Genomic DNA, 23148 nt, shown 5'->3' with positions numbered 1-23148 from the left:
AGACTGATGCCGTAAATTAATCTTTCTGTAGGTAAAGTACACAGTATGAAGTCACAACGCCCGGCACCCCATGATAAGTCCTTGAAAAAATGCACCATCCCTCTGCCAGCCAAACCCATCCAATCAAAAAAAAAATTTTGCGCTACTAAAGGGTATTGATCGTCAGAAGAACGTTAAGTAAGCCAGCGCCGAAGGCCAGCAGAAACAACATAAATATAGAAAAAAAAAAGCCCAGATCAGCTCTGGAAGCTGTACATGCGCACTTCGCAATCCTCGCTTCCAGTAGCAAACCGACTGTCGCCAAGACCAATGCAGGTGACAGGGCCAGAGTGGCCGGTGAACGTGCGCTCGCACTTTCCGGTTCGCGGATCCCAGATCTTGATCATCCGGTCCTCAGCCCCAGACACAATACGCAGGGTATCCGCTGCCAAAGCCCAGACACCCTCCAAATGGCCGAAGAACGTACGCAGGCACCGGCCGGTGCTGGTCTCCCACAGACGGATTGTCGAGTCCAAAGCGCTAGTAACGATGTAGCGCGGCGGTGCTGTCCGACCAGACTCGAAAGAAGGGCCAAATGGTGAATTCTGCGAGATAACTGCATTCGACTCGAGGCCAAGGGTGGCCTGAAGAGATGCCGGCTCGGTGTCACCGGAGACAGTGCTGAGGTTGTCGTTCTCACATTCCACATCATGCTCTTCAAATTCGAATTCCCGGGGAAGAGGGACAACCTGTTGAACTTGTCCCACATGGCCATGGAACGTCCGGATGCAGGACTTGGTATCCAAATCCCAAAGCCGAACCGTGCAGTCGTCCGACGCCGAGAACACCGTGCGAGAGGCTGTGTCAACCCGGACCGCGTTGACCCAGTCCGTGTGTCCGCGTAAGAGGCAAGTTGACTTGTCCTCAAAATTCCAGATCTTCACAGTCTTATCAACAGATGCGGATGCGAGGATGGTAGCGTCAAAGTGCAGCCCGATTACTCCGCCACGATGACCAGTATACGTGGAAATGCAATCGCCAGTGCGCCAGTTCCAGACTTTGACGCTGCCATCCATACTACCGCTGATTAACTTCGTGTCATCAAACTGCAGGCATCGGATACCCGATTCGTGTCCCCGAAGCGTGCGAATTTCCTGGCCCGTTTCGGTATCCCAAATCTTGATCGTCGCATCGTAAGATCCGGTTGCTAGGATGTTGTCCTCGAATTGCAAGCACATCACGCCATTTGTGTGGCCCTTGAAGATTCTGATCGAACAGCGTCCGTACTTCCAGTTCGTGCCCACCTTGAAACGATCCTTGTAGACTTCCTTCCAAGGTCTGTACCGGGTTTTGAAATAATCTTCGCTTCCTTCTGGGCGCATCGCGAGCGACTGGCAGTGGCGTTTGACGACGGCAGTCTCTTCCTCGCTTGGCTCAGGCTTTCGTTTACCAGTACTAGCACCAATGCTGCTGTCGGCGACAGGCGAAGAACCCTCAAGGAGCGCAGGAGTCTCTTTCGGAGACGGGCTGTTGACGTCCCAGGTCGTGGCGCGAAGCTCAATCTCGCGCTTCGATTCACGAAGCCTCTTCCGATCCAGAAGAGGAAGTCCCCAGCCACATTTCTTGCACTTGCGATGAATATGTTGCTCGCACATGCGATGCCAGACCACATCGTCGTCGGCCAGCGCCCTCCAACGTCGCGAAACCTGTGCGGCTTTACAAAGAGAAGTGGTGTCCAGGTAGCACAGAATTTTGAAAGAGATCTCCGGAGGAAGAGCGGCAATGAAGTCGATTCGGATGAGGTCACGGACGGTGGTGGAAATGAACGAGAGTTGAGGGAAGCAGCATTGAGCCATGATTCCCTGGAGTATGAGTTTTCGGTGCTTGGCTGGGGCGGCTGAGAAGAGCGACCAGACATGCGCAATGCCCTGCTGATCACTCTGAGGGAGCGACTCCAATTCCTAGACCCCCGTTAGTCCACGATCATGAATGCAAACATTTTTTGCGGTGTCCTTCGGACGAAAATGGTAGAGGACATACCCTTTGCAATTTGTCCATTGTCGGTTCGTCGGCCTGCCGGCGACACTTACGGTCTGGGCGATGTCGATAGCAATAGCGGGAGTTTGCGCTGCTCAAGGCGGCAGGTTCTCTGTTTTGCGATCCGAGGGGGGCGTATTGGTCGGGAACGTGCTTTGCGAGGAAAGGGGCGACACTTTTGCCCACGAGCTTGGCCGAAGTTGCTGTTACGTTGTTGCGATTGTGGGGCTTCAGCTGGCTATTGTCGGCATCAGCATCGATCTCCTCCGCGGAGTCAGCGTGACCACCGAAGATCGATGTGAAGGCCGGGGGTGAGGATATGGCTTTCTCCTCCTGAGACCGTGTGCTTTCCATCTTACTGATTGAAGATCTGTGGTAAATTCTCCCACGCGACGGCAGTCCGAAGTTGTGCCACTGGAACCGCAGCGCCGCTACTCGCCCGCTAGCGTGTGGCCTCGGCTACTGTAACCAGCGAGCTAGAAGCGCAGTCGTGGATAGCACCAGGCTGTATGGCTTCAAGATAAACTATTTCTGCGACGGGTTCTAGCGCAGAAATAAAGAGAAAGAAGGTGGTGACAAGATAGTTGACTGGTGAGGACCCTGGGGAGAGAGGGGTGTTTGAGTAAAGTTGAGTAAGTTGCCAATGACCGGGGCGGAGGACGGAGAAGGGTGGACGGGAGGCGGGAGACGGTCGCAAGTGGTGCAGGGCGATTAAAGGCTGTTAGTACAGAGTAGGTAGATAGACCGATAACAAGAAACGATAGGAGCTTGATCTGGACCAGCCAATCTCAAGAAAAGTGACCAGACAATCCTGGGGAAGGAGTATAGATATAAATGTCGAATAGAAGAATTCCAGAAGAACAACGAAGGAAAAAAAGACGTGATCACGCAAAGGCCGATGATGGACTCGTGCTGCCAGTCTCGATTGGGTCCAATCACGTGCGAGCGATGGCGCCATCGCCGCCTCCCGTCGCAACATCTCTCGCCTTTCCCTAAGCACCACTAAGCAGTACCGCTGCTGGTGCTTCTCTCCAGCGATCATCCCCCCCGAACTATTGCTATCTGGCCGCTGTCGCCATCGCCGGGGTCAATTGCGGATCCCCGACTTTGACTCAGATCCTCCAGACGATCGGCTAACTAGCTAGTCTGCTAGTGAGGGAGCTGCAGTCGAGCTGGTCCTCGAGCCGAACTCCCATGGGCTCTCCGAGACGCTAAGGTCGCCTGCCTGAACTCCATCCATCCCGTCCTCTATCGTCACCTCCCTCTCCAATCCCGCATTTTCAGGCCTCTGGTCTTTCTGACCCCTGCTGCGAGGCGCAATTGCTCCGCTCAGGTATTTTTGGGTCCAATTCTAGCGTCGACTTTCTGGATTGGCATTACTCCCATAGCTCGTACAATATCACACTTCTTCTCACTGACGAAGCGTTGGGTATCAACCACCAGCTCCTCAGACCAGTCCTGGGCACGATAACCCCCCCTCTTGCCTTCCATCCTGCTTCTTCTGCAGGCTTCCTTGTTTGCTACTGCAGGCGGTACGACAGGAAGCACGGTCGACGGAGACTTACACCGGTGTTACCTTACTAGGTCTTGTTGACCAGTCATCTGCAAACTCACCGCCAGATCCTTCTTTTTCCAGCAGGGCCTCGTCGATCGCACTTGAAACTGAGAACTGACGAAATCAAGGACTCGAAAATTTTCTGATTCCATTATTGTTACAGCCCCATGAGGTGATTGTGCACTAGATTTATGACTTCTTACGACATAGCTACTGTAACGTTGCTCCGAAACTTACTCCTTCCGGCCGTTGAACGGCTCTGCCCTGAACCACTACACTCTGCTGTTTTATCGGGCATTATTGAGCCATTCTGTCAGGCTATCACGCCAGCATTCCTCCTTTCGCTATAATTTCCAATCAGCGCCAATTACGCCGGCCCCTTTTCCAAAATGTCAGCATCAGGGTCATTATCGGCCGGCAGCGATGCGTCTGGCCCCGATTCGCCAGCTGGAGACCAGGGTAACGCATTGCCTCAGTTGGATTCTCTCATTTCCCACCTGGTGGCAGCAAAACGGTCCCTGTCATCCATCAATCACGTGTGGCGTGCCAATGAAATTGTAACTTCCGCTCGCTCTGCACTGGAAGAGAGTGTCGTGATTTCCGCACGGACTGGCTTTCTCCGACGCGGGCTTAACAATCAACTGCGGCTTCTATACAGTGTCCGCTCTGAAGTCGAAGAAGTCTCTCTCAGGGGCCGGTCGGAGTTCGCTAGTGTCTTGAAAAGCCTGGACACGGCTGATGCCCGGTTGAGAAAGACGCTTGACTCCTTACGGGATACAATCGTTCACTCTTCATTTCGTCCCGACGGCGAAGAACCCCGAAGCTTACATGACTTTGTGGATGAACGTGGGGTTGAGGAGCTTCGTGCGGCTTTGAAGAGCTCAATTGATCGCACCAATGAGGCGCAGGCGGAACTGGATACTTCCAACTCCGCATTTGATGATGAACTCCAGTCCATCAAGCAAGCTCTGGGTAATTACCGAGAAGCTACCAAGTTAGCTTCCTCGTCCTCATCATCGTCATCCGCGTCCAATTCGAGCCTGCCGTCATTGTCATCAATGCCACCCATGTTACAGTCATTGGAGATGCATGCGCAGGAAATGGCCAATCTGCTAGAGTCCTTAGTTCAGCATTTCGATCTTTGTGTAACTGCTGTAAAACATACGGAAGGCGGTGGAGCTGCCGCGCGATCCATTACCGGGGATATGCCCGCTGCCGTCACCGTCAGTGGCCGTGGAGTCCCGAATATCGAGCAAGGCATTCATGACAATCTAAACGCCCCACTTGATCCCTTGAGTGAGTCTGACTACCAGGAGATGGTGAATGTCTTGATCAAGGATGCAGCAGAGGCCGAAGACGTGGTCATGGAAATCCAAGATCGCATTGGCGACATGGAGTCTATACTTGAGAACGTCTTGTCTCAACGTGACGTTCTTCTCTCCATCTACAATGCTACTACTGGCGTCTTCCGACACCTGTCGTCTCTTGCAACTGCGCGTCTACCGGGTTATATTGCTCAGGCACACAGCTTCACCCGTGTATGGGGCGAAGAGCACGATCGTATCAACGGTGGGCTAGCAGACTTGTCCGATCTCAACACCCTTTACGATGGGTTTTTAGAAGCCTATGATGGCTTGATTCTGGAAGTGGCACGCCGACGGCACGTACGACAGCGTGTGGAAAAGGTGCTTCGAGAAACGAAACACAAATTGGATCAGCTGTACGAAGAGGATGTCAATGCTCGCGAAACATTCCGAGTCGAGCAAGGGGACTATTTGCCATCCGACATATGGCCTGGTATCGGCCGCGAGCCGATGCGAATAGAATTCCGACGCATATCCGGGGGTAACCTTAAGGGTGTCTCTCCCGAACAGCCGGATGCACCAGACCAGCCAGCTGCTGAACCCAATGAGCCCCAGCCAGTACCTTCTGAAAGCACAGAGGAGGGAGAAATTATTCCACATCTCCCCAAATCCCTGGTTGAAGAGGCTCTTCATCGCCTCAAGGCGAGGAATAGACAAGCCATGTAGTCTTTTGTGGTATCTGAGAGCTCGTCAATCCCATGATTGCCATTGGTTATTTCTTGGCAGTCATGAAACATACTAGTAGATGACCTAGATGATGAACACACATACAGGCTTTGTCCTATCCGATACCGGCCATGCCTCTTGCCAGTAAAGTGGATCAATTATACGTTAGACACATACTCCGGCGCATCATAATGACTCGCTCAGGACGTAAGTGCTACCGTGTATCTCCATTTGGCAGTTGGCAATGGACTGGAATGAAGATCAAAGAGAGCTCTGATAGGTCGTCCAATCAACCATGTAACTGATCAAATATTAGAATCTTACATTGAACCATGTTACTTTTCCTTCCAGTCTATAGAAAATAAGCAGACCGGGCATTCTACCTAGAACCTAAAACTGTTGTTGAGCAACCTTTATTCTGTAGTGGCCGTTTGATGATAACCACGGTGTAGTATCACCCACCCGTTGCGGTACAGTTGCAGTATGGTAAAAGATAGTTTTAGGCAACTCTATGTGATCGCTGTCTTGTCGTGACTAGTATTATATACTGTATAGAAATATATATGTTAAAATTATAGTAACTTGTGTTTTTCCTTGCTGTTATAGACCCATTTCATCAAAGTTCCGTGATATATATTTTATCAATGATGGGCATTACTACCATGAGTACTGGTGGTACCCCAACCCACTTGAATAGACATATGAATAATACACGTTTCAAATATCTATTCTAGTTAATAATCATTGATAACCAAATATGTACATTTGTTAGTAACGACTTTGAAACTTTAAAAACTATTGATTACCATTATATACTCCCTCACCACGAAACTAGCCAGCGGCCTTAATGTGACTATGATAAGGCCTCTCCAGTCCTTGATGAAATAGACTACTCAACTGTATTCAGAAACGAAATGAGGCAATTACACCGGTGCTGGAATCAATCCGACGTATCAAGTTTGCATTTCGTACACCCCCATATGCAGATCTATATGCTCATAGTATAAACTGGAAGATATATATGCATCCAACGAACCAATACCCACCCAATGAAAGGTCATAAAACATCATGAGATCATGTGCATTCCAAAACGAAAACAGAAATAAATGAAATCGACTTTTGTGTTTTTCCCATAGTAGCCCAATTATCTCCAATAAATGCCTGCATGCATATCAGAAAGCAAAAAATAGCGTTCAATCCAACTTCATCCCTCATTTCTTCTTTCTCGAAGACGAAGAAACAAGACGTTTCTTCATATGCTTCGGCATCTTATTGGCGCGCTTCTCGCGCTTCTCCTCCTTGACCTTTTGCTTGTGGTCGCGCTTCTCGTCCTTATCTTCGAATCGCTTACCGCGGGGCGCCTTCTTCGCAAAAGGATCTTTTTCTCCGTCTTCCGAGTCGGATCCCTCATCAACAGATACGCCACCGTCAGAGCCAGCTTCGGAGCCTTCTTCCTCTTCATCCTCATCGTGGCCCTCTGCCTTCTTCTTCTTCTCGCCTGCGAGAAGATCCCGGTAAACGAGGTCGTCGCCCTTACCGGCACGGACTTGCTCGGCGTCGCGCTCAAAGTCGTACACCTGTTCCAGGGTTTGAGGGATGTATTGTTGACGGAAGACGGCGGCGTCGACTTCAGTGTCGCCCTCGGCGTTGTCATTGCGGGTGGCGAAGAGGTGCTCGATGGCTTCGAGCATTGGCTCTGCGGGTGTGACGGTGGTAGGGCCATCGCTGGAGATGACGAATTCGAAGACAGCCCGTTCGGTGAGGACGTCGACGTTCTTGCGGCGGAAGAAGTCGCTGATGTTCTTGATATCCATACGCAGGAACTCCAAACTGCGGGGGTGGTCGTGTTCGACACTCTGACTGACATCGATAATGTGGAGCTTGTTCTTGTGGTAAAGCATGTTGTATTCACTCAGATCGGCGTGGACCAGGTGGCAGGTTTGGTACATCACGCGCATGTAGCCGAGCAACTCCATGTAGATCTCGCGCCACTTGGCATCGGGATCGGGGATATTGAACTCAACGTCCTTGAGTCTAGGAGCGGCGACACCCTTGGAGCTTCCGACGAAGCCCATGACCAGGACGTGGAGGCGCAGGTGGATGGGCTCGGGGCAGGGGATGCCGGCAGCGTAGATACGGCGCAAGTTACGCATTTCCTTTTCCGCCCACAGCTTGACCATTGCCCGGTTGTTGCTCTTGCTGTATCCTTGTCTGAAACGGAATTCACCAGTGACATACTTGTCTCTGTCCTTGAAAACCAGGATGCTCGTCTTGTAGACCTTGATGGCACGGTGGAGGGGTGTCTCCTCGTTATCGGGGTATGAGATGGAGTAGTAGACGTTGGCTTCTTTACCGGTCGACAGACATCCGTGAATCTCGGAGACAATCTCTCGGTTGATCATCTGTAGCAGGATCATACGTGTGCGGGGATCCAGCACCTGCTCGGAGGTAGCGCGGTCCGCCCTGTCGCCACCCCGATCACCGCGGGTCGCCATGCCTGACTGCATATCGTCCAACTTGATCTTGCCAGCATGCTTCGTCAATGACTTCACTTGATCGTCGACGGAGGCGCGAGTGTTGACAGACGGTTTCTGGGTGTTCGTCTTCGGTAAGGTCCACTTGGGAGTGTTGGGGTCCGCAGAGAGCTCGTTCGTTTTGCGCTGGCGATTGTAGGATTTCGTTAGATCGGCGGGGTTGGACGAGGTGAAGTCTTCTTCATCGAGTTCTTCTTCGAAGATATCATCGTAGTAGTCATCCTCTTCGTCTTCGTTTTGTTGCGCCGCAGAGTCTTGCCCCGCCATAGCGGGGAGGGAGCCGTCGGGGTTGACATATCCCTGGTTGGGGATATAGGTGTGCGCTGGGTTTAGGCCATCAGCCAAGCCGGACGCTTGCGCGTCAGCGTTCGGAGCAGCCATGACTGAATGTAAAGGGGTGAAAATCAAATGTGTGTAGAAGCGAAGTCTTGCAATTGATCTGAAAAAAACGGGTACCTTTTGGGTGTGGGACAGTCATATGGCTCACCGCCCGGCAGAACCCCGCGGGCTTCCCAAATGGAAGTAAACGCGTGCAAAAGATCCGGAGCTGATCGCCTCGATAACGCGTGGCTCTCCCCAAAGTCAGCTTCGTCGCATGTCAAGCATCGACCCCAGCAACCTCCGTGCGCATCCATTCACCTCGCCACCCTGCTCCGTCTAGTCAGGGCCTAGGCTCCTGATATCTTTCGCCTCGGGCGCGTGATGACTGGGTTGTTGTAATTGCCCCGATTCCTCGTGTCGCGCGTGCTTCGTCAAGATGTACGTTAAACAAATCATTATTCAAGGCTTTAAAAGGTATGTTGCAAGAGTGTACCCATGATGCTTGAGTGCGCCTTCCGGCTGACAGCAATTGCCTTACAGCTACAAGGACCAGACGGTCATCGAGCCATTCTCTCCGAAGCATAATGTCATCGTTGGTCGCAATGGCTCCGGAAAGAGTAACTTCTTCGCGGCCATTCGATTCGTCCTCAGCGATGCTTACACCCACCTGGGCCGAGAGGAACGCCAGGCCCTTCTTCACGTGCGTATCCCGTCGCAAGAAACAATACTGAGAGGCTTACAAAAGGATAGGAAGGTTCGGGGTCCGCTGTAATGTCGGCTTACGTTGAAATCATCTTTGACAACTCTGACGATCGGTTTCCCACTGGCAAACCGGAAGTGGTCCTTCGCCGCACCATCGGATTGAAGAAGGACGAATACACGCTTGACCGCAAGAATGCGACGAAGTCCGATGTGATGAACCTGCTCGAATCTGCCGGGTTTTCCCGTTCGAACCCCTACTACATCGTGCCCCAGGGTCGTGTCACGGCTCTGACTAACATGAAGGACTCTGAACGTCTCAACCTTTTGAAGGAAGTTGCGGGAACTCAGGTATATGAAGCGCGCCGCGCGGAGTCATTGAAGATTATGCACGAAACGAACAACAAGCGATCTAAAATCGACGAGTTACTGGACTTCATCAACGAGCGTCTTGCGGAGCTGGAAGAAGAAAAGGACGAGTTGCGAAACTACCAGGATAAGGACAAGGAGCGCAGATGCTTGGAATACACAATCTACTCTCGCGAACAGCAAGAAATCTCCAGTTTCTTGGACAGTCTTGAAGAACAGCGTCAAACCGGCGTCGAGGACACCGATCTCAACCGTGACCGCTTCATCCAAGGAGAGAAGGAAATGGCCCAGATCGATGCTGAGATTGCCGAATGCAAGCAGCAGATTGAGTTCCTGAAGGTGGACAAGGCACAGCTGGAGGATGAGCGTCGTGAGGCCTCCAAGGCCCTTGCACAGGTGGAACTGCAGGCAAAATCACAATCGGACAATCAAGTCGCCGCTCAAGCCTCGAAACTACGCCGCGACGAAGACCTGAAGGCCGTTCAGAGTGCCATCCAGGAACGTGAGCAAGAGCTGCAGCAATTGATGCCCCAGTTCAACGCCGCCAAGGATCAGGAGGACACTGTCAAGACGCAGCTTACCGAGGCAGAGACCGCCCGTCAGCGACTATATGCCAAGCAAGGTCGTAACTCTCGCTTCCGTAACAAGAGTGAGCGCGACAAGTGGCTGCAAGCAGCGATCAAGGATAACTACGCTTCTATCACTTCTGTCCAAGGTGTATTGGCACAGACACAGGAGGATATCAAGGAACTCGAAAACGACATAGCACTTCTGGAACCGGAGAGCGAGCGCTTGCGCAAGCAGATTGATGGCAGAGGCGACACGATCCATTCTGTCGAGCAGCAAGTTCAATCTGCGAAGGATGAGAGAGACCGGCTGATGGATCAGAGAAAGTATGTATTCCGTGATGCTCTAACCGTTTACTATGTCATGAATGTGATTAGCTGACGATGTGCTAGGGAATTGTGGAGAGAAGAAGCTAAGCTGGATTCGATCTTGTCGAATGCCTCCCACGAAGTGGAGCGTGCCGAGCGCAATTTGTCCCAGATGATGGACCACAATACGAGCCGTGGCATTGCTGCTGTCCGGAGAATCAAGCGCCAGTACAACCTCGAGGGAGTGTATGGCACGCTAGCGGAGCTTTTCGAAGTTAGTGATAGGTACCGGACCTCTGTCGAGGTCACAGCGGGCCAGAGTCTGTTCCACTATGTCGTCGACACGGATGAAACCGCCACAAAGGTGCTCGAGATCCTCCAGCAGGAGAAGGCTGGCAGAGTTACTTTCATGCCCCTGAACAGACTACGATCTCGACCCATCAACATGCCCAGGGCAAGTGACACGATTCCTATGATCGAGAAGCTTCAGTACGACTCCAAATATGAGAAGGCATTTGTTCACGTGTTTGGAAAGACCATCATCTGCCCGAACCTTCAAGTCGCCTCTCAATATGCCCGCAGTCACGGTGTCAATGCAATCACTCCTGAGGGAGACCGTTCGGATAAGAGAGGTGCCCTTACCGGTGGTTTCCACGATTCACGACAATCCCGCCTTGATGCAGTGAAGAACCTCACTAAATGGAGGGATGAGTATGAGACCAAGAAGAACCGTGGTTCTGAGATTCGAAAGGAGCTCGAGCAGCTGGACCAGCTCATCACGAGATCGGTCGGCGAGCTGCAGAAGCTGGAACAACAGAGACACCAGGTGCAAAACAGCAGTGGACCTATGCGGCAAGAGCTACGGGCCAAGCGCGACCTTCTGCAGAAGAAGAATGACAACCTTGATGCGAAGCGACGGGCGCTTCGCAACATCGAAGGCAACCTGGCAGCGGTGACTGACCAGGTTGGCGCGTTCGAGGCGGAACTGTCATCGCCTTTCCAGAAAGCGCTCAGCAATGAAGAAGAGGCGCGCTTAGAGGAGCTCAACAACACAGCTCAAGATCTTCGGCGACAGTACCAGGAGCTTTCCAGCCAGCGCAGTGAGCTCGAGGGAAGAAAATCCATCCTCGAGGTCGAATTGCGCGAGAACTTGAACCCGCGCCTTGACCAGCTTGTCGGCCAGGACATGGACTTAGCAGACGACGACAGCCAAGGCAACCTGAAGGAGACACAGCGCGAAATGAAGCGCCTTCACAAGGCACTGGAGAAACTCGGCCAGCGTCTCCAGCAGGTTGACGAGTCCATCGATCAGGCCAACGCTCGCGTGGGCGACCTGCAACAACGGAATGCGGAGACTAGGCGAGAGCTGGAAGAACTGGCCAAGTCCATCGAGAAGCACCAGCGGCGCATGGAGAAGAGCATGCAGAAGAAGGCTGCCTTGACGAAGCAAGCCGCTGAGTGCGCTTCCAATATCCGTGACCTGGGAGTCCTCCCAGACGAGGCTTTTACCAAGTACAAGAACACCGATTCTAATGCCGTGGTCAAGAAGCTTCACAAGGTCAACGAGAGTCTCAAGAAGTACTCCCATGTCAACAAGAAGGCGTTTGAGCAATACAACAACTTCACCAAGCAGCGAGAGGCGCTGACAAGCCGAAGGGAAGAACTAGAAGCTTCCGAGAAGTCCATCGACGACCTCATCAACGTGCTCGACCAGCGAAAGGACGAGGCCATCGAACGAACCTTCAAGCAGGTCTCCCGCGAGTTTGCCAATGTCTTCGAGAAGCTCGTCCCCGCTGGCCGTGGACGTCTGATCATCCAGCGTAAGACTGACCGCGCCCTTCGGCAACCCGACGAAGTCGACTCCGAGGACGAGGAGGCTCGCGAGAGCGTCGAGAACTACGTTGGAGTAGGCATCAGCGTCAGTTTCAACAGCAAGCATGATGAACAGCAGCGTATCCAGCAGCTCAGTGGTGGACAAAAGAGTGAGTGACCACCGTTCTTATATTGATCAATCCTCCGTACTAACCCATCGCTAGGTCTTTGCGCCCTCGCCCTAGTCTTCGCCATCCAAGCCTGCGATCCCGCCCCCTTCTACCTGTTCGACGAGATCGACGCCAACCTCGACGCCCAGTACCGAACTGCCGTTGCCCAGATGCTCAAGTCCATCTCCGACTCGACCAACGGCCAATTCATCTGCACCACTTTCCGACCCGAGATGTTGCACGTGGCCGAGAAGTGCTACGGCGTCAGCTTCCGGCAGAAGGCTAGTACGATTGACGTTGTGTCGAGAGAAGAAGCCTTGAAGTTCGTGGAGGAGCAGAAGTCGTGAAAATAGCGCCGTGGTAGTTCGAACTGATGTGCTGCTGCTTTAATGATGACCTGGGATGTTGGGCTGCAGGCGTATATGATTTGATGGGCTTCTTATCTGTTCTTATCTAGTTTCCCTTCTGATGTTATTTGAGACAAGCGCACGATGAATGGTGACACTTGTGTGGCTTTCTTAGTTTATACTGCCGCCTCTTTGATGTACGCTACAGGTCCGGTCGATTTCTTTTTCGATTGATTCGAGATTCCCAATCTTATGTTCTTCTTTCCAAGTTCTATTGGCGTTTTATCCAATTGTGTCTGTCTTGATCTATTCTCGTAAATGATGTCTTCGCTCCTCCACTCATCTAACTGCGTCTTAACAGTCCCCATCCTTCGTACCGTTGAAACTCCACATCAACTGCATAAGAACTACCGCTTGACCCCCTCCTCCCCAGTCCACTCAATCAACAACTTCTCCGACACATCCCTAACAAGAACATGAACATGTTCCAAACTCCTGACACTCTGCAACGCCGCCCAATTCTTAAACCACAGCACCCGATCCCTCGCCTCCGCCACATTCACCCCTTCATCCCTCACCACCGCATCCACAAACGTCCTTTGCACAAACGCCTCGATCAACGCCCGCGACTCATCCGTCACGTCCCCGTTCTCTTCCTTGACTGCCACGGGGGTCCGCAACCACACTACAATATGCGAGATCCCCGGCGCGAGACCGTAGGGCCAGTCGTTGCGCAGGATCTTGTAATCGGATGGATCTGCGAACGGGATGGGGTTTTTGTAGGGGAAGGTACTGGTGGTGGTGGTGGTTTCTGTGCTTGTGGTGATGGAGGAAGTTGGGGTGGATGTGGATGGGGTGGTAGTAGTGGATGATGGAGATGGGGAAGAGGGGATAGTATCAGTCCAGCCTAGACGCTTCTGACAGATGTAGTTTGTGATAGAGCCGTATTGTTGCTTGGTTTTATGTGACCAGGATAGGTAGCGGGTTAGATCGGAGGGTTTCCGTTTTAGGATGCCGAGATCGTTGCGTGCTGTTGGGGGATCGGGTTAGTTAGGAGTAGGAGTAGGAGTAGGTAGGTAGGTAGGGAGGGTTGGGTTGGGTTGGGTTGCGGGGTAAAGGGGAAGAGAGAGAGAGAGAGAGAGAGTTTAGAGTCAGGGACTGGAATGCGGAACCATTGGGTATTGGTTGATGGATGGATGGAATGATCGAGATGGATTCGAGGAATGGATGGATGGATGGTAGGAGGGCGCGGGGGAGGGAAGGTGAGCATGTGAGGGGTAGGATAGTAGGAGTAAGTAGTTCTCTCTTTCTTTCTCTCTTTGCCTCTCACTCTACTGTATGTATAACCATCCAAGGGGTTTTTTGAACTGTGTAAATCACCTACCGATGATGGACTTGAGATCCTCCCAGTCATGAAGCACAAACTCCTCGTCGGTCTGCGCGAGGACTTGACGATCAACCTCGGTCAGGTTAAAGGCCGGAGGTTCCTCGGAAGCCATGGTTATTTGTCGGCCGGTTTAGATGTGTCTATGAGACTGTGTGGAAGAAGGATTGACTAGACTAGCGGACAGTCGATGGGCTCCACTGAAGGATAAGTTGAGCTAGCTAAGAAGGACGGAATTATTTGTCGAGATAGGAAAAAGAAGAACAGCGAGGGAATTGTGAACGAAGACGGGAATGGTTACCCCAGGAAAGCAAATCCCCAACGGGACTGATTCCGCGCACTATATGAGTTGGCTTGTTCACATGCTGACTGTGTGAGACTTCTCCGCACGTCGGAGGTGTAATTAATATTTCCATGATATCTGTTGATTATTCTATGGTAATCTTTGTTATGATCAATTCATGACGGCAGTTCATATTCCTTTCCTTTGTACTTTAATCATTATCTCCATCGATAATCAATTGATTTTGCCTCAACAAACTTATCGATAAGCCGATCCAGTGGCCCGATCGGGACTGTCTTCCCGTGACCGACACCGAAAATTACCGTCACAAAACCCGACTGTCTCCTCATCTCCTCACATCCTCTCCCTCTCATTACTTTCCTCTCCCTCCTCCTCTTCCCTCTTCCCCTCTCATTCCTCCCCCTTTCTTCTTTTTCTGTTTTCTATTTCTTCTCAAGTTCCCTAGGGGTTGCTGGAGTAATTGCCAATATGAGGTATGTGCGCGTGCTACTCGCTCCGCGATTGACGGGTGACTAACAAAAGTTGTCGCAAAACAGTGCTTTCTCCCCCGACAACATCACCGGGGCCTTCATCCCCTCGGCCCTCTTTGTCGCCGGAACTTTTCTCTTCAAGCAGGAATTGACCCCCTTTGCCGTCGCTCTTGCTGCGGTCCTGGTCGGCTGGAAGGTCTTCAGCAACAGTACGTACAGGAGTCGCTGATCGTATGACTTTGCTTGCGGTCTTCTGACATGTCTCAACAATTTCTTTAGAGCCCAGAAAGGTCCTCAACCCCGGTGACTTCCAGCACTTCACCCTGAAGGAGAAGAACGACATCTCCCACAATGTCACCGTCTACCGTTTCGCCTTGCCCCGTCCCACCGATATCCTGGGTCTGCCCATCGGTCAGCACATCTCGCTTGCCGCCACCATTGGCGGTAAGGAGGTTGTCCGCTCCTACACCCCCATCTCCTCCGACAACGAGGCTGGTTACTTCGATCTCCTCGTCAAGGCCTACCCCCAGGGTAACATCTCCAAGTACTTGACCACCCTGGAGGTTGGTCAGACCATGAAGGTCCGTGGCCCTAAGGGCGCCATGGTGTACACTCCCAACATGTGCCGTCACATTGGTATGATCGCTGGTGGTACTGGTATCACTCCCATGTACCAGATCATCAAGGCTATTATCCGCAACCGTCCCCGTAACGGTGGAAACGACACCACCCAGGTTGACTTGATCTTCGCCAACGTGAACCCCGACGATATCCTCATGAAGGAAGAGCTCGAGCAGCTGGCCAAGGAGGACGACGGCTTCCGCATCTACTACGTCCTCAACAACCCCCCTGAGGGCTGGACCGGTGGTGTTGGTTTCGTCACCCCTGACATGATCAAGGTTTGTTGAATCTCCAGTCAGTGTCTTCCAGCACGGCCCACTAACTAAACCCTTTAGGAGCGCCTTCCTGCCCCCGCTAGCGACATCAAGATCCTGCTCTGCGGTCCTCCTCCCATGGTTAGCGCCATGAAGAAGGCTACCGAGTCTCTCGGATACACCAAGGCTCGTCCCGTCAGCAAGCTCGAGGACCAGATCTTCTGCTTCTAAGGCAGCAAGGAGAGATGACTTCTTTGAGCGAATTGGCAGATAACATAGATTGTCTCTGCCTCACAGATTCCGGTAATTGATAGATTGTCGATAGAAAAGCCCGCTACGGGCCGACCGTTGGTCATCTGGGTGCTTGATAAACGGTGTCATGAGTCAATGCGAGAAGACCAAGAGTTTCCATTTCGGATACAACATACATGATATTAATTGCAGAGCGCGCGTGCGTCAAACAACATCTTTTTAGGTATTGTATGATTACGTCTATCAAGACTGCTGTACTTCCACCATCGAATCCACCATAGCCAGAAACTTCTGTTGGTATTCGTCGGCCGTCGTTGTAATTGTCATTGGCCCCTGGCGACCAATGACATTGAATGTCTGAATTACCCCCGTCATGGCTTGGGCGTGCAATTTGTGTCTTGCCCAGAAGAAATCCAACAACACGGCACGATACTTCCATTTGCCATCTGCAGACTCTACGCCGATGCGCCACGGAGCATGCCTACCAACAACCTCGGGCTGCGAGGAGGCCGGAAACCGTACGAGGAAAAGAGAGTAATCAACTGCATTAGACGAGCGGAGAAAGTCCGTGTCAGCTTCCAAGACTTGCTTCAGGGACTCGTATTGTTCTTGCGACAGCCGGATTTTGTCGTCAAATTGGTCAGCAAGCTTCCGCAGCGTATCTTCGCTAACCAGCGGCTCTGGCACCAAGTCCCGCTCTGGATAGAAATAGTCAATGGGTTTAAGGTCGTATTTCTCCCATTGATCTGCTTTCGGGTCTTCGGTTTTCCCGTACAAGATATTATCCATGATGATGTGATGGGCTGGCGTGGACCCTATAAGGCTCCCGACCGTCTGATACGGCGCATACACATAGTCGGTAATCCATACCAATAAAGAATCGCGATGGGCACTCATATATTCGTAGTATGGCTCGAGCAGATCCTCACGGAAGAAGGAATGTTCAAAGTGTCGGGGGAGGCTCTTGACGAGAAACTTGCCATTGGAAGTCTGGAAGAAGGTCTATCAAAGCATTCCATTAGTACACCCGCACTTTCCATGATCTTCTGGTTGTGTTCATACCGATCCTGACATTCCAAGATCGCCCATTGGCTTCAATGGGACAGTCTTCTTCTCATCTCGGAAGCTCGCCTTGTACTCATTCTCGTCGATCTCCCATGTCTCGCTGCGCAGCTTTCGAAACAGATTGCTCCCATATCGGAAGAGCTTGATGTAGAAGATGCTAAAGAAGGCTAGGATGCGCCCTATGAGGGTCTTCCGAAAGGTAGCTGGGTCGCGGAATAGGGCGAGTTGGATAGACTTGGATAGGGCCTTTTGACGACGACTACTACCCATGGCCGCGGAGTATATGGATGATAGAGAACGGAATAGATTGTTGATGGTAGGACATGGCTGTATGGAGGCTTGTTATGGAATTAAGAGGAGAATGGCCAGGTTTGGGACACGAGGTTGCGTTGCTGGCGCTGCAAAGAACCGTGACGTCAGAGAAGGGGGTGGTCTCATATCCGCTCACATGACATAAATGAGGATTTGAGAGGGAACGGGAGAGATCAGGGCTAGCAGCAGTCAGATGATCTGGTTATCACGTGACTACATTCGATGAGTCATGAGGGAGTACTCACCGCCCGGGCAGTATGGGCGATTGCCGAATGGAGGCTAAAGAGCAAAGAAAAAAGTCCCCCTCCAAAGCGAGGCTCTCGATTCCCCTCCATTTATGGGTCGCCATCTGGTAAGCGGGGCACGCCGATTTTCCAGCGGCATTTTCCAGTCTGTCCGCTCATACTACACACAAAATAGTCGCTGTTCCTGCGCCCGCGGTGCTTTTTCTTCGCCTCTTTTAAACCCCTGGCGCTCTTCTTTTTCCTCTGCGTCGCTTTTGAAGAACAAAGCTGCCGCCATGACGTCCGCCTCCGACCTCGCTGTCTCCGTTGAGGGACTCTCGATTCAGTCGACCTCCGAGACCTCCAAGTTCCCCAACTGCTTCCCCTCCCTGAACCCCGTCGACGTTTACAGAGAGCACATTGCCGAGGAGCTGGCCAAGATCACCGGCTTGGACGCGGAGAAGATCTTCTCCCGCATCGCATGGACGAACTCGTTGGACAAGGGTGACCTGGTGTTGCCGGTACGCGACCATAAAAATCACAATTGGATGAGTTCCATTGGGCCACTTGACACCAACTAACGTAATATTTTATCTCTAGGTCCCCTCCCTTCAGATCAAGAAGAACCCCCAGGAGCTGTGCAAGGAACTTGTCGAGAAGTTCCCCGAGTCCGACCTCATCCTTCCCCCCGTTGCCTTCGGCCCTCACATGCAGTTCTTCTTCCGCCCGGAGCGCCTCACCAAGAACGTCGTTAGCCGTATCTTGAAGGAGAAGTCTGCCTTTGGTACCAATGGCAACGTTGGTCTGCGCGACCCCGCCGACCCCTCCAAGGGTCGCAAGCGCATCATCGTCGAGTTCTCTTCTCCCAACATCGCCAAGCCCTTCCATGCTGGTCACTTGCGCAGTACCATCATTGGTGGTTTCCTCGCCAACCTTTACACCGTCATGGGATGGGACGTCATTAAGATGAACTACCTTGGTGACTGGGGTAAGCAGTACGGTCTGCTTGCCAATGGTTTCAAGATGTTCGGTAGCGAGGAGGAGCTGACCAAGGACCCTATCAACCACCTGTTCAACGTCTACGTCAAGATCAACGGCATCGTCTCCGAGCAGGAGGGCCCCATCAAGGAGCTCAAGGAGCAGATCAAGGCCAAGAAGGAGAAGGGTGAGGACGCCGCCGAGCAGGAGAAGGAGCTTGCCAAGCTTGTCGATGCCAGCGAGGACGAGAACGCTCGCCGCTACTTCAAGAGCATGGAGGATGGTAACCAGGAGGCTCTTGCTCTCTGGCGCCGGTTCCGTGAGCTCAGTATCGAGAAGTACAGACAGACCTATGCTCGTCTGAACATTGACTTTGACGTCTACTCTGGAGAGTCTCAGATCAAGCAGGAGAGCATGACCTCCGCTTACCAGACCATGGAGAAGGCCGGTGTGTCCGAGAAGTCCGAGGGTGCTGTCATCGTCGACTTCACCAAGCACGGTGCCAAGAAGCTTGGTAAGGCCATCATTGTCCGCAAGGACGGCACTCCTCTCTACCTGACCCGTGATATCGGAGCCATCCTCGAGCGTGAGGAGGCCTACAAGTTCGACAAGATGATCTACGTCGTTGCCGCTCAGCAGGATCTCCACTTGGCCCAGCTGTTCAAGATCACTGAGCTCATGGGCTACAAGGATCTGGCCAACCGCTGCCAGCACATCAACTTCGGTATGGTGCGCGGTATGAGCACCCGTAAGGGTACCGTCAAGTTCTTGGACGACATCCTCCAGGATGTCCGTGACAAGATGCACGAAGTCATGAAGAAGAACACCGAGAAGTACGAGCAGGTCGCCGACCCTGAGGGCACTGCCGACATCCTCGGTATGTCCTCCGTCATGGTGCAGGACATGACCGGAAAGCGGTACGTATATCCCATCCCCCCATGGTAGTCTCCAGTTGCTAATGAATTTGCAGTATCAACGGATACGACTTCAACCTGGATGCCATGACCTCGTTCGAGGGTGACACCGGTCCTTACCTGCAATACGCCCACGCCCGTCTCTGCTCCATTGTGCGCAAGTCCGGCCTGAACGTCGACGAGCTCGACACGGCCAACCTGAGCCTCCTGACCGAGACCCACGCCACCGACCTTGCTCGTCTCCTCGCCCAGTGGCCCGATGTGCTGCTCAACACGAACCGCACTCTGGAGCCCACTACCATCCTCACCTACCTGTTCCGCATGACCCACGTGCTCAGCTCCAGCTACGATGTGCTCAAGGTTGTTGGTAGCGAGCCCGAGCTCAAGAAGGCCCGTATGGCTCTGTACGAGTCCGCCCGCCAGGTGCTGCACAACGGTATGCGCATCCTGGGTCTTAGCCCTGTCAACCGGTACGTCAAGCTTCATTCTCGCTTTGTTATACGCAGTACTAATGAGCCACTAGTATGTAATGGAAGCGACCATAAAAGATATACATTTAGTGTGACCAAATACCAAGCATCTTTTTCAGCGTTCACATCACACCCGAAAGATTATCAATCACACCGTAGTATCAGGAACAAAAAGTATTAGTTATCTTTAAGCCGGGATAATACTCCGCCCCATGAACCCCGATCTGATCGACAGTCTCGTCCGAATATCAGATCACATCGGCGTCCTAGTGTTTAGATCCCCTTGAAGCAATCACCGAAACTCAAAACCATAATCCCCGCAAGGCAGCCACCCGAGCGGGTATGTAACTTCTAAGTAGAACGCCGTCCTCGGGAAACAACAACCACAACCAGCAGTGGGGCCTCTCGGCCTCGGGGACTAAGTCAACGTGATCGGCTTTGCTTTTTGCATTTTGCAGGTCGTAGTCTTACCAGATCTTCGGGATTCCTGCGAAAGTTTATTTTGGGTTTCTTACAGTAGAGTTTCGGTTAGTAATTGGTTATCGTGTAAAACAGTAAAACTATTCTTTCAGGACTTGACTGGATCACGTGGTTGGTATGCATTGGGGAGAGGCTAGTCATAGTGTTTTTTGTTCTGGATAAGTATGAGTATAGATTTTTGTTATATGATCAAGTGGATCTGAAATGGTAGAGTATTTTTAACGGAATTAGGTAGTATTATCTCATGCGGTGGTTCGGCCTGAAGTTCTGATTTATCATGTTTGAAAGGTCACTTGGGAGCATGATAGCTGGCTGTATATATATATACTATGTTGGTTGAGGTGAATGTGCCTAAAGTGAACACCAACGGAACATTACTTGTAAGTATGTAGTAACTACCAAGTAAATAATCGACATAGATAAAGTACTACTATCAAGTACTCTACAAGGATACTAATAAGAGGTAAAGAAACCTCATGTAACGAGTAGGAAGACTACAATGCTTCAATGGATACTTAAGTATGATGCTACGGAAGCCCACTTACTTTCTACCACCAAGCATACTAGGTGAAAACACCATTTAAGTGCACAGCAAAATTTAGCTTCACTGTCATCAGTTAGCTCTGAAGAAAAAGGAGTAAACCCAGATACCAAGAAAAAGACATCACTACTTGTCGAATGGGCATATGTTCTTGGGGAATATTATGAATCTAATTACTGAAATTCAGGGGAAGAGTGGACATATATACTGGATTAAGAGACTCATATGCAGGTGCTTGGTATTATATGCATGCATTTATCCTGTTATTGTCCTATGCGAGCATAGCTATTGTAGTTAGTAGTTAAATAAGTAGGTCAGACATGACTTCTAGCACAAAAATTTATCTATGATTTCTGGTAACGGTGAATCTGTAGAGTGTCCAGATAAATTGATTGTTATAATACATTCCCTATATTGCTCTTCTCATAATGATAACGCCCTTAGCCCTTCTATAACTCAATCATGAAATTTACAAAATACGTTTTTTTTTTTCCCACGTAAGAACAGATTCCAGCTCGCAGTCCGGAACAGGAATTGACAGCATAGTACCTACTCCACCAGGAGACCAAGCTACCCAGAATGAAATTGGCCCCATGTAGTTTTCCAGGTTCCTGATTCATTAATATTTGACTTATTAGACACTGTCTGACTCGCGTTGAGGGTTATTAGTTGGCTTCTCGGGTAAACGGAACATTCAAATATCCTTAGAGGGCTTTTCGCTTCCTAGCGCTTAATACCTTGGTGAGAGTACTTATCCCGAGTATCCATAGCAAGTAACTGTCTAGCGTGCTTCAATATATATCCGGGTATACAGTGGTGTGCTTCAGGGGCAGTTTTCCTTGATTAGTCCAGATGAAGGAGAATATGCTAACTTGGCCGGCAGGTACCTAGTGTCAGGTAGTGGGGAATGGGGTTCCGGAAGTATATATTGAAGATACGCAAAGGAGTGTAGTGTGATTTGGCTGCTGCACAATAGTGCTTGAGGCGGAATTTTTAGTGGAGCAATTCCAGATGTCATTAGAGGCTTAGTCGGCATCAGTCGGTAGTATTGGGTGCTTTGCTTTCATAGGCAAATTGTTCTCTGGCCTGCAATATCAAATTTTCTGACGTCTATAACTATTTTGTTGTTGACAAGGTTGCCCGGGCTCATTTTTGTCAATTACAATGGTCGAGTCTACTCGTATACTATACGGGATGTGTGATAGTAGAGCCATAACCACCAAGCACGGACGATTGACCGGTTATTTTATGGTGCGACAAGGGATCCATTGTGGCTTGCATTTGTAAGCGGAAGGCTTGAGAGACTAGCCAGTTAAGGTCTCTGCAATTAAGTTAAGAATGCTAGAAGGAGATTGCCTTATGGTCCCTGTATATCCGGAAATTGAATTGACCGTTGCAGACCAGCTATCTTGCATTCCATCCCTCGTCTCGAGGTCCTACCTTGGAGTTTGCTGAGCCCCGACATATTCAGTCAAATACACTAGCCATGTAGAGCATCTTGTTGTCAAGAATTAACTAGTCGGTGGCTGAAAATGACAGCTTCAGGAAAGATGACTCCCTAATTCAGGGAAAGCAGTCTGGATATTAGAGGAAACCTGTGGGCCCAAACTCTCGACTGACAGACTGTTGCTCCTCCGGCAATGCCGGTAAAAACATGGTAGTCATATGTTGTCGGGTAACGGCAAACAATAGTTATCGCGACAGTTCCCACTGGTTGTATCCCGATGCCCTCAATTGAAGCATCTTAGACGCACTATATTAGTACCAGGGGAATAATTATTTATTGTTGTGGGAAAATCTCCGAGATTATTCACCGGAATATCCGAGAAGCCAGTAATTATGGCCTGAGATTAATCAATAACCTCGAGTCCAGTGGTCGATATTGGAGGGGATCCAGTGCCAAACTAATTGCCTAGCGCGTGGTGGAACGAGGATGAAATGGAAGCTTGGCGTTTGCATCCTGTGCAGAACCTGTCAGCGAACGAACCCCTGGTTGATATGGATTAGCAACATGATCCGCTTGTTTCAGGGTGAGAACTACGGAGTTGGGTTCATTCTCGTTTCAGTGGGCTTGGTTGAAGGTTTTATGTATCCGCCTCGGTTGCCGCGGAGGCCGAGAGTTCTTAGGGCAGTAGGGCTAGGGATCGACG

General features: G+C 51.1%; 8 protein-coding genes across 8 annotated transcripts; 4 read left to right on the top strand and 4 right to left on the bottom strand.

Moving 5' to 3' along the window:
• Positions 1-236: 236 nt before the first annotated feature.
• Positions 237-2370, bottom strand: AtWU_05950 (F-box/WD repeat-containing protein; the record flags this gene model as incomplete). The annotated part of the gene is made up of 2 exons (XM_035501060.1): positions 237-1940; positions 2020-2370. The coding sequence occupies 2 exons, from the start codon at positions 2368-2370 to the stop codon at positions 237-239; spliced, it is 2055 nt and encodes a 684-aa protein (XP_035356953.1).
• A 1590-nt stretch (positions 2371-3960) lies between these two features.
• Positions 3961-5601, top strand: AtWU_05949 (autophagy-related protein 17; the record flags this gene model as incomplete). Its single annotated transcript, XM_035501059.1, has 1 exon — positions 3961-5601. One exon carries the CDS (start codon positions 3961-3963, stop codon positions 5599-5601), a length of 1641 nt encoding a protein of 546 aa, XP_035356952.1.
• Positions 5602-6813: 1212 nt separating this feature from the next.
• On the bottom strand, positions 6814-8517 carry AtWU_05948 (serine/threonine-protein kinase RIO1; the record flags this gene model as incomplete). Its single annotated transcript, XM_035501058.1, has 1 exon — positions 6814-8517. The coding sequence occupies one exon, from the start codon at positions 8515-8517 to the stop codon at positions 6814-6816; it is 1704 nt and encodes a 567-aa protein (XP_035356951.1).
• Positions 8518-8893: 376 nt separating this feature from the next.
• On the top strand, positions 8894-12729 carry AtWU_05947 (chromosome segregation protein SMC; the record flags this gene model as incomplete). The annotated part of the gene is made up of 5 exons (XM_035501057.1): positions 8894-8931; positions 8998-9157; positions 9208-10418; positions 10485-12382; positions 12437-12729. 5 exons carry the CDS (start codon positions 8894-8896, stop codon positions 12727-12729), a joined length of 3600 nt encoding a protein of 1199 aa, XP_035356950.1.
• Positions 12730-13136: 407 nt separating this feature from the next.
• AtWU_05946 (GIG1 family protein) lies at positions 13137-14228 on the bottom strand (the record flags this gene model as incomplete). The annotated part of the gene is made up of 2 exons (XM_035501056.1): positions 13137-13759; positions 14114-14228. 2 exons carry the CDS (start codon positions 14226-14228, stop codon positions 13137-13139), a joined length of 738 nt encoding a protein of 245 aa, XP_035356949.1.
• Positions 14229-14885: 657 nt separating this feature from the next.
• Positions 14886-15993, top strand: AtWU_05945 (cytochrome b5 reductase family protein; the record flags this gene model as incomplete). Its single annotated transcript, XM_035501055.1, has 4 exons — positions 14886-14890; positions 14954-15096; positions 15167-15786; positions 15844-15993. 4 exons carry the CDS (start codon positions 14886-14888, stop codon positions 15991-15993), a joined length of 918 nt encoding a protein of 305 aa, XP_035356948.1.
• Positions 15994-16257: 264 nt separating this feature from the next.
• On the bottom strand, positions 16258-17349 carry AtWU_05944 (phosphatidylinositol phosphate kinase family protein; the record flags this gene model as incomplete). Its single annotated transcript, XM_035501054.1, has 2 exons — positions 16258-17016; positions 17077-17349. The coding sequence occupies 2 exons, from the start codon at positions 17347-17349 to the stop codon at positions 16258-16260; spliced, it is 1032 nt and encodes a 343-aa protein (XP_035356947.1).
• Positions 17350-17911: 562 nt separating this feature from the next.
• Positions 17912-20037, top strand: AtWU_05943 (arginine--tRNA ligase; the record flags this gene model as incomplete). The annotated part of the gene is made up of 4 exons (XM_035501053.1): positions 17912-18136; positions 18216-19510; positions 19564-19977; positions 20031-20037. The coding sequence occupies 4 exons, from the start codon at positions 17912-17914 to the stop codon at positions 20035-20037; spliced, it is 1941 nt and encodes a 646-aa protein (XP_035356946.1).
• Between the last annotated feature and the right edge of the window lie 3111 nt (positions 20038-23148).

This window comes from Aspergillus tubingensis (assembly GCF_013340325.1).
Source record: "Aspergillus tubingensis WU-2223L DNA, scaffold_7, whole genome shotgun sequence".
In the NCBI taxonomy this organism is placed as follows: Eukaryota; Fungi; Ascomycota; class Eurotiomycetes; order Eurotiales; family Aspergillaceae; genus Aspergillus; species Aspergillus tubingensis.
This window is presented reverse-complemented; position numbering and strand designations above follow the sequence as displayed.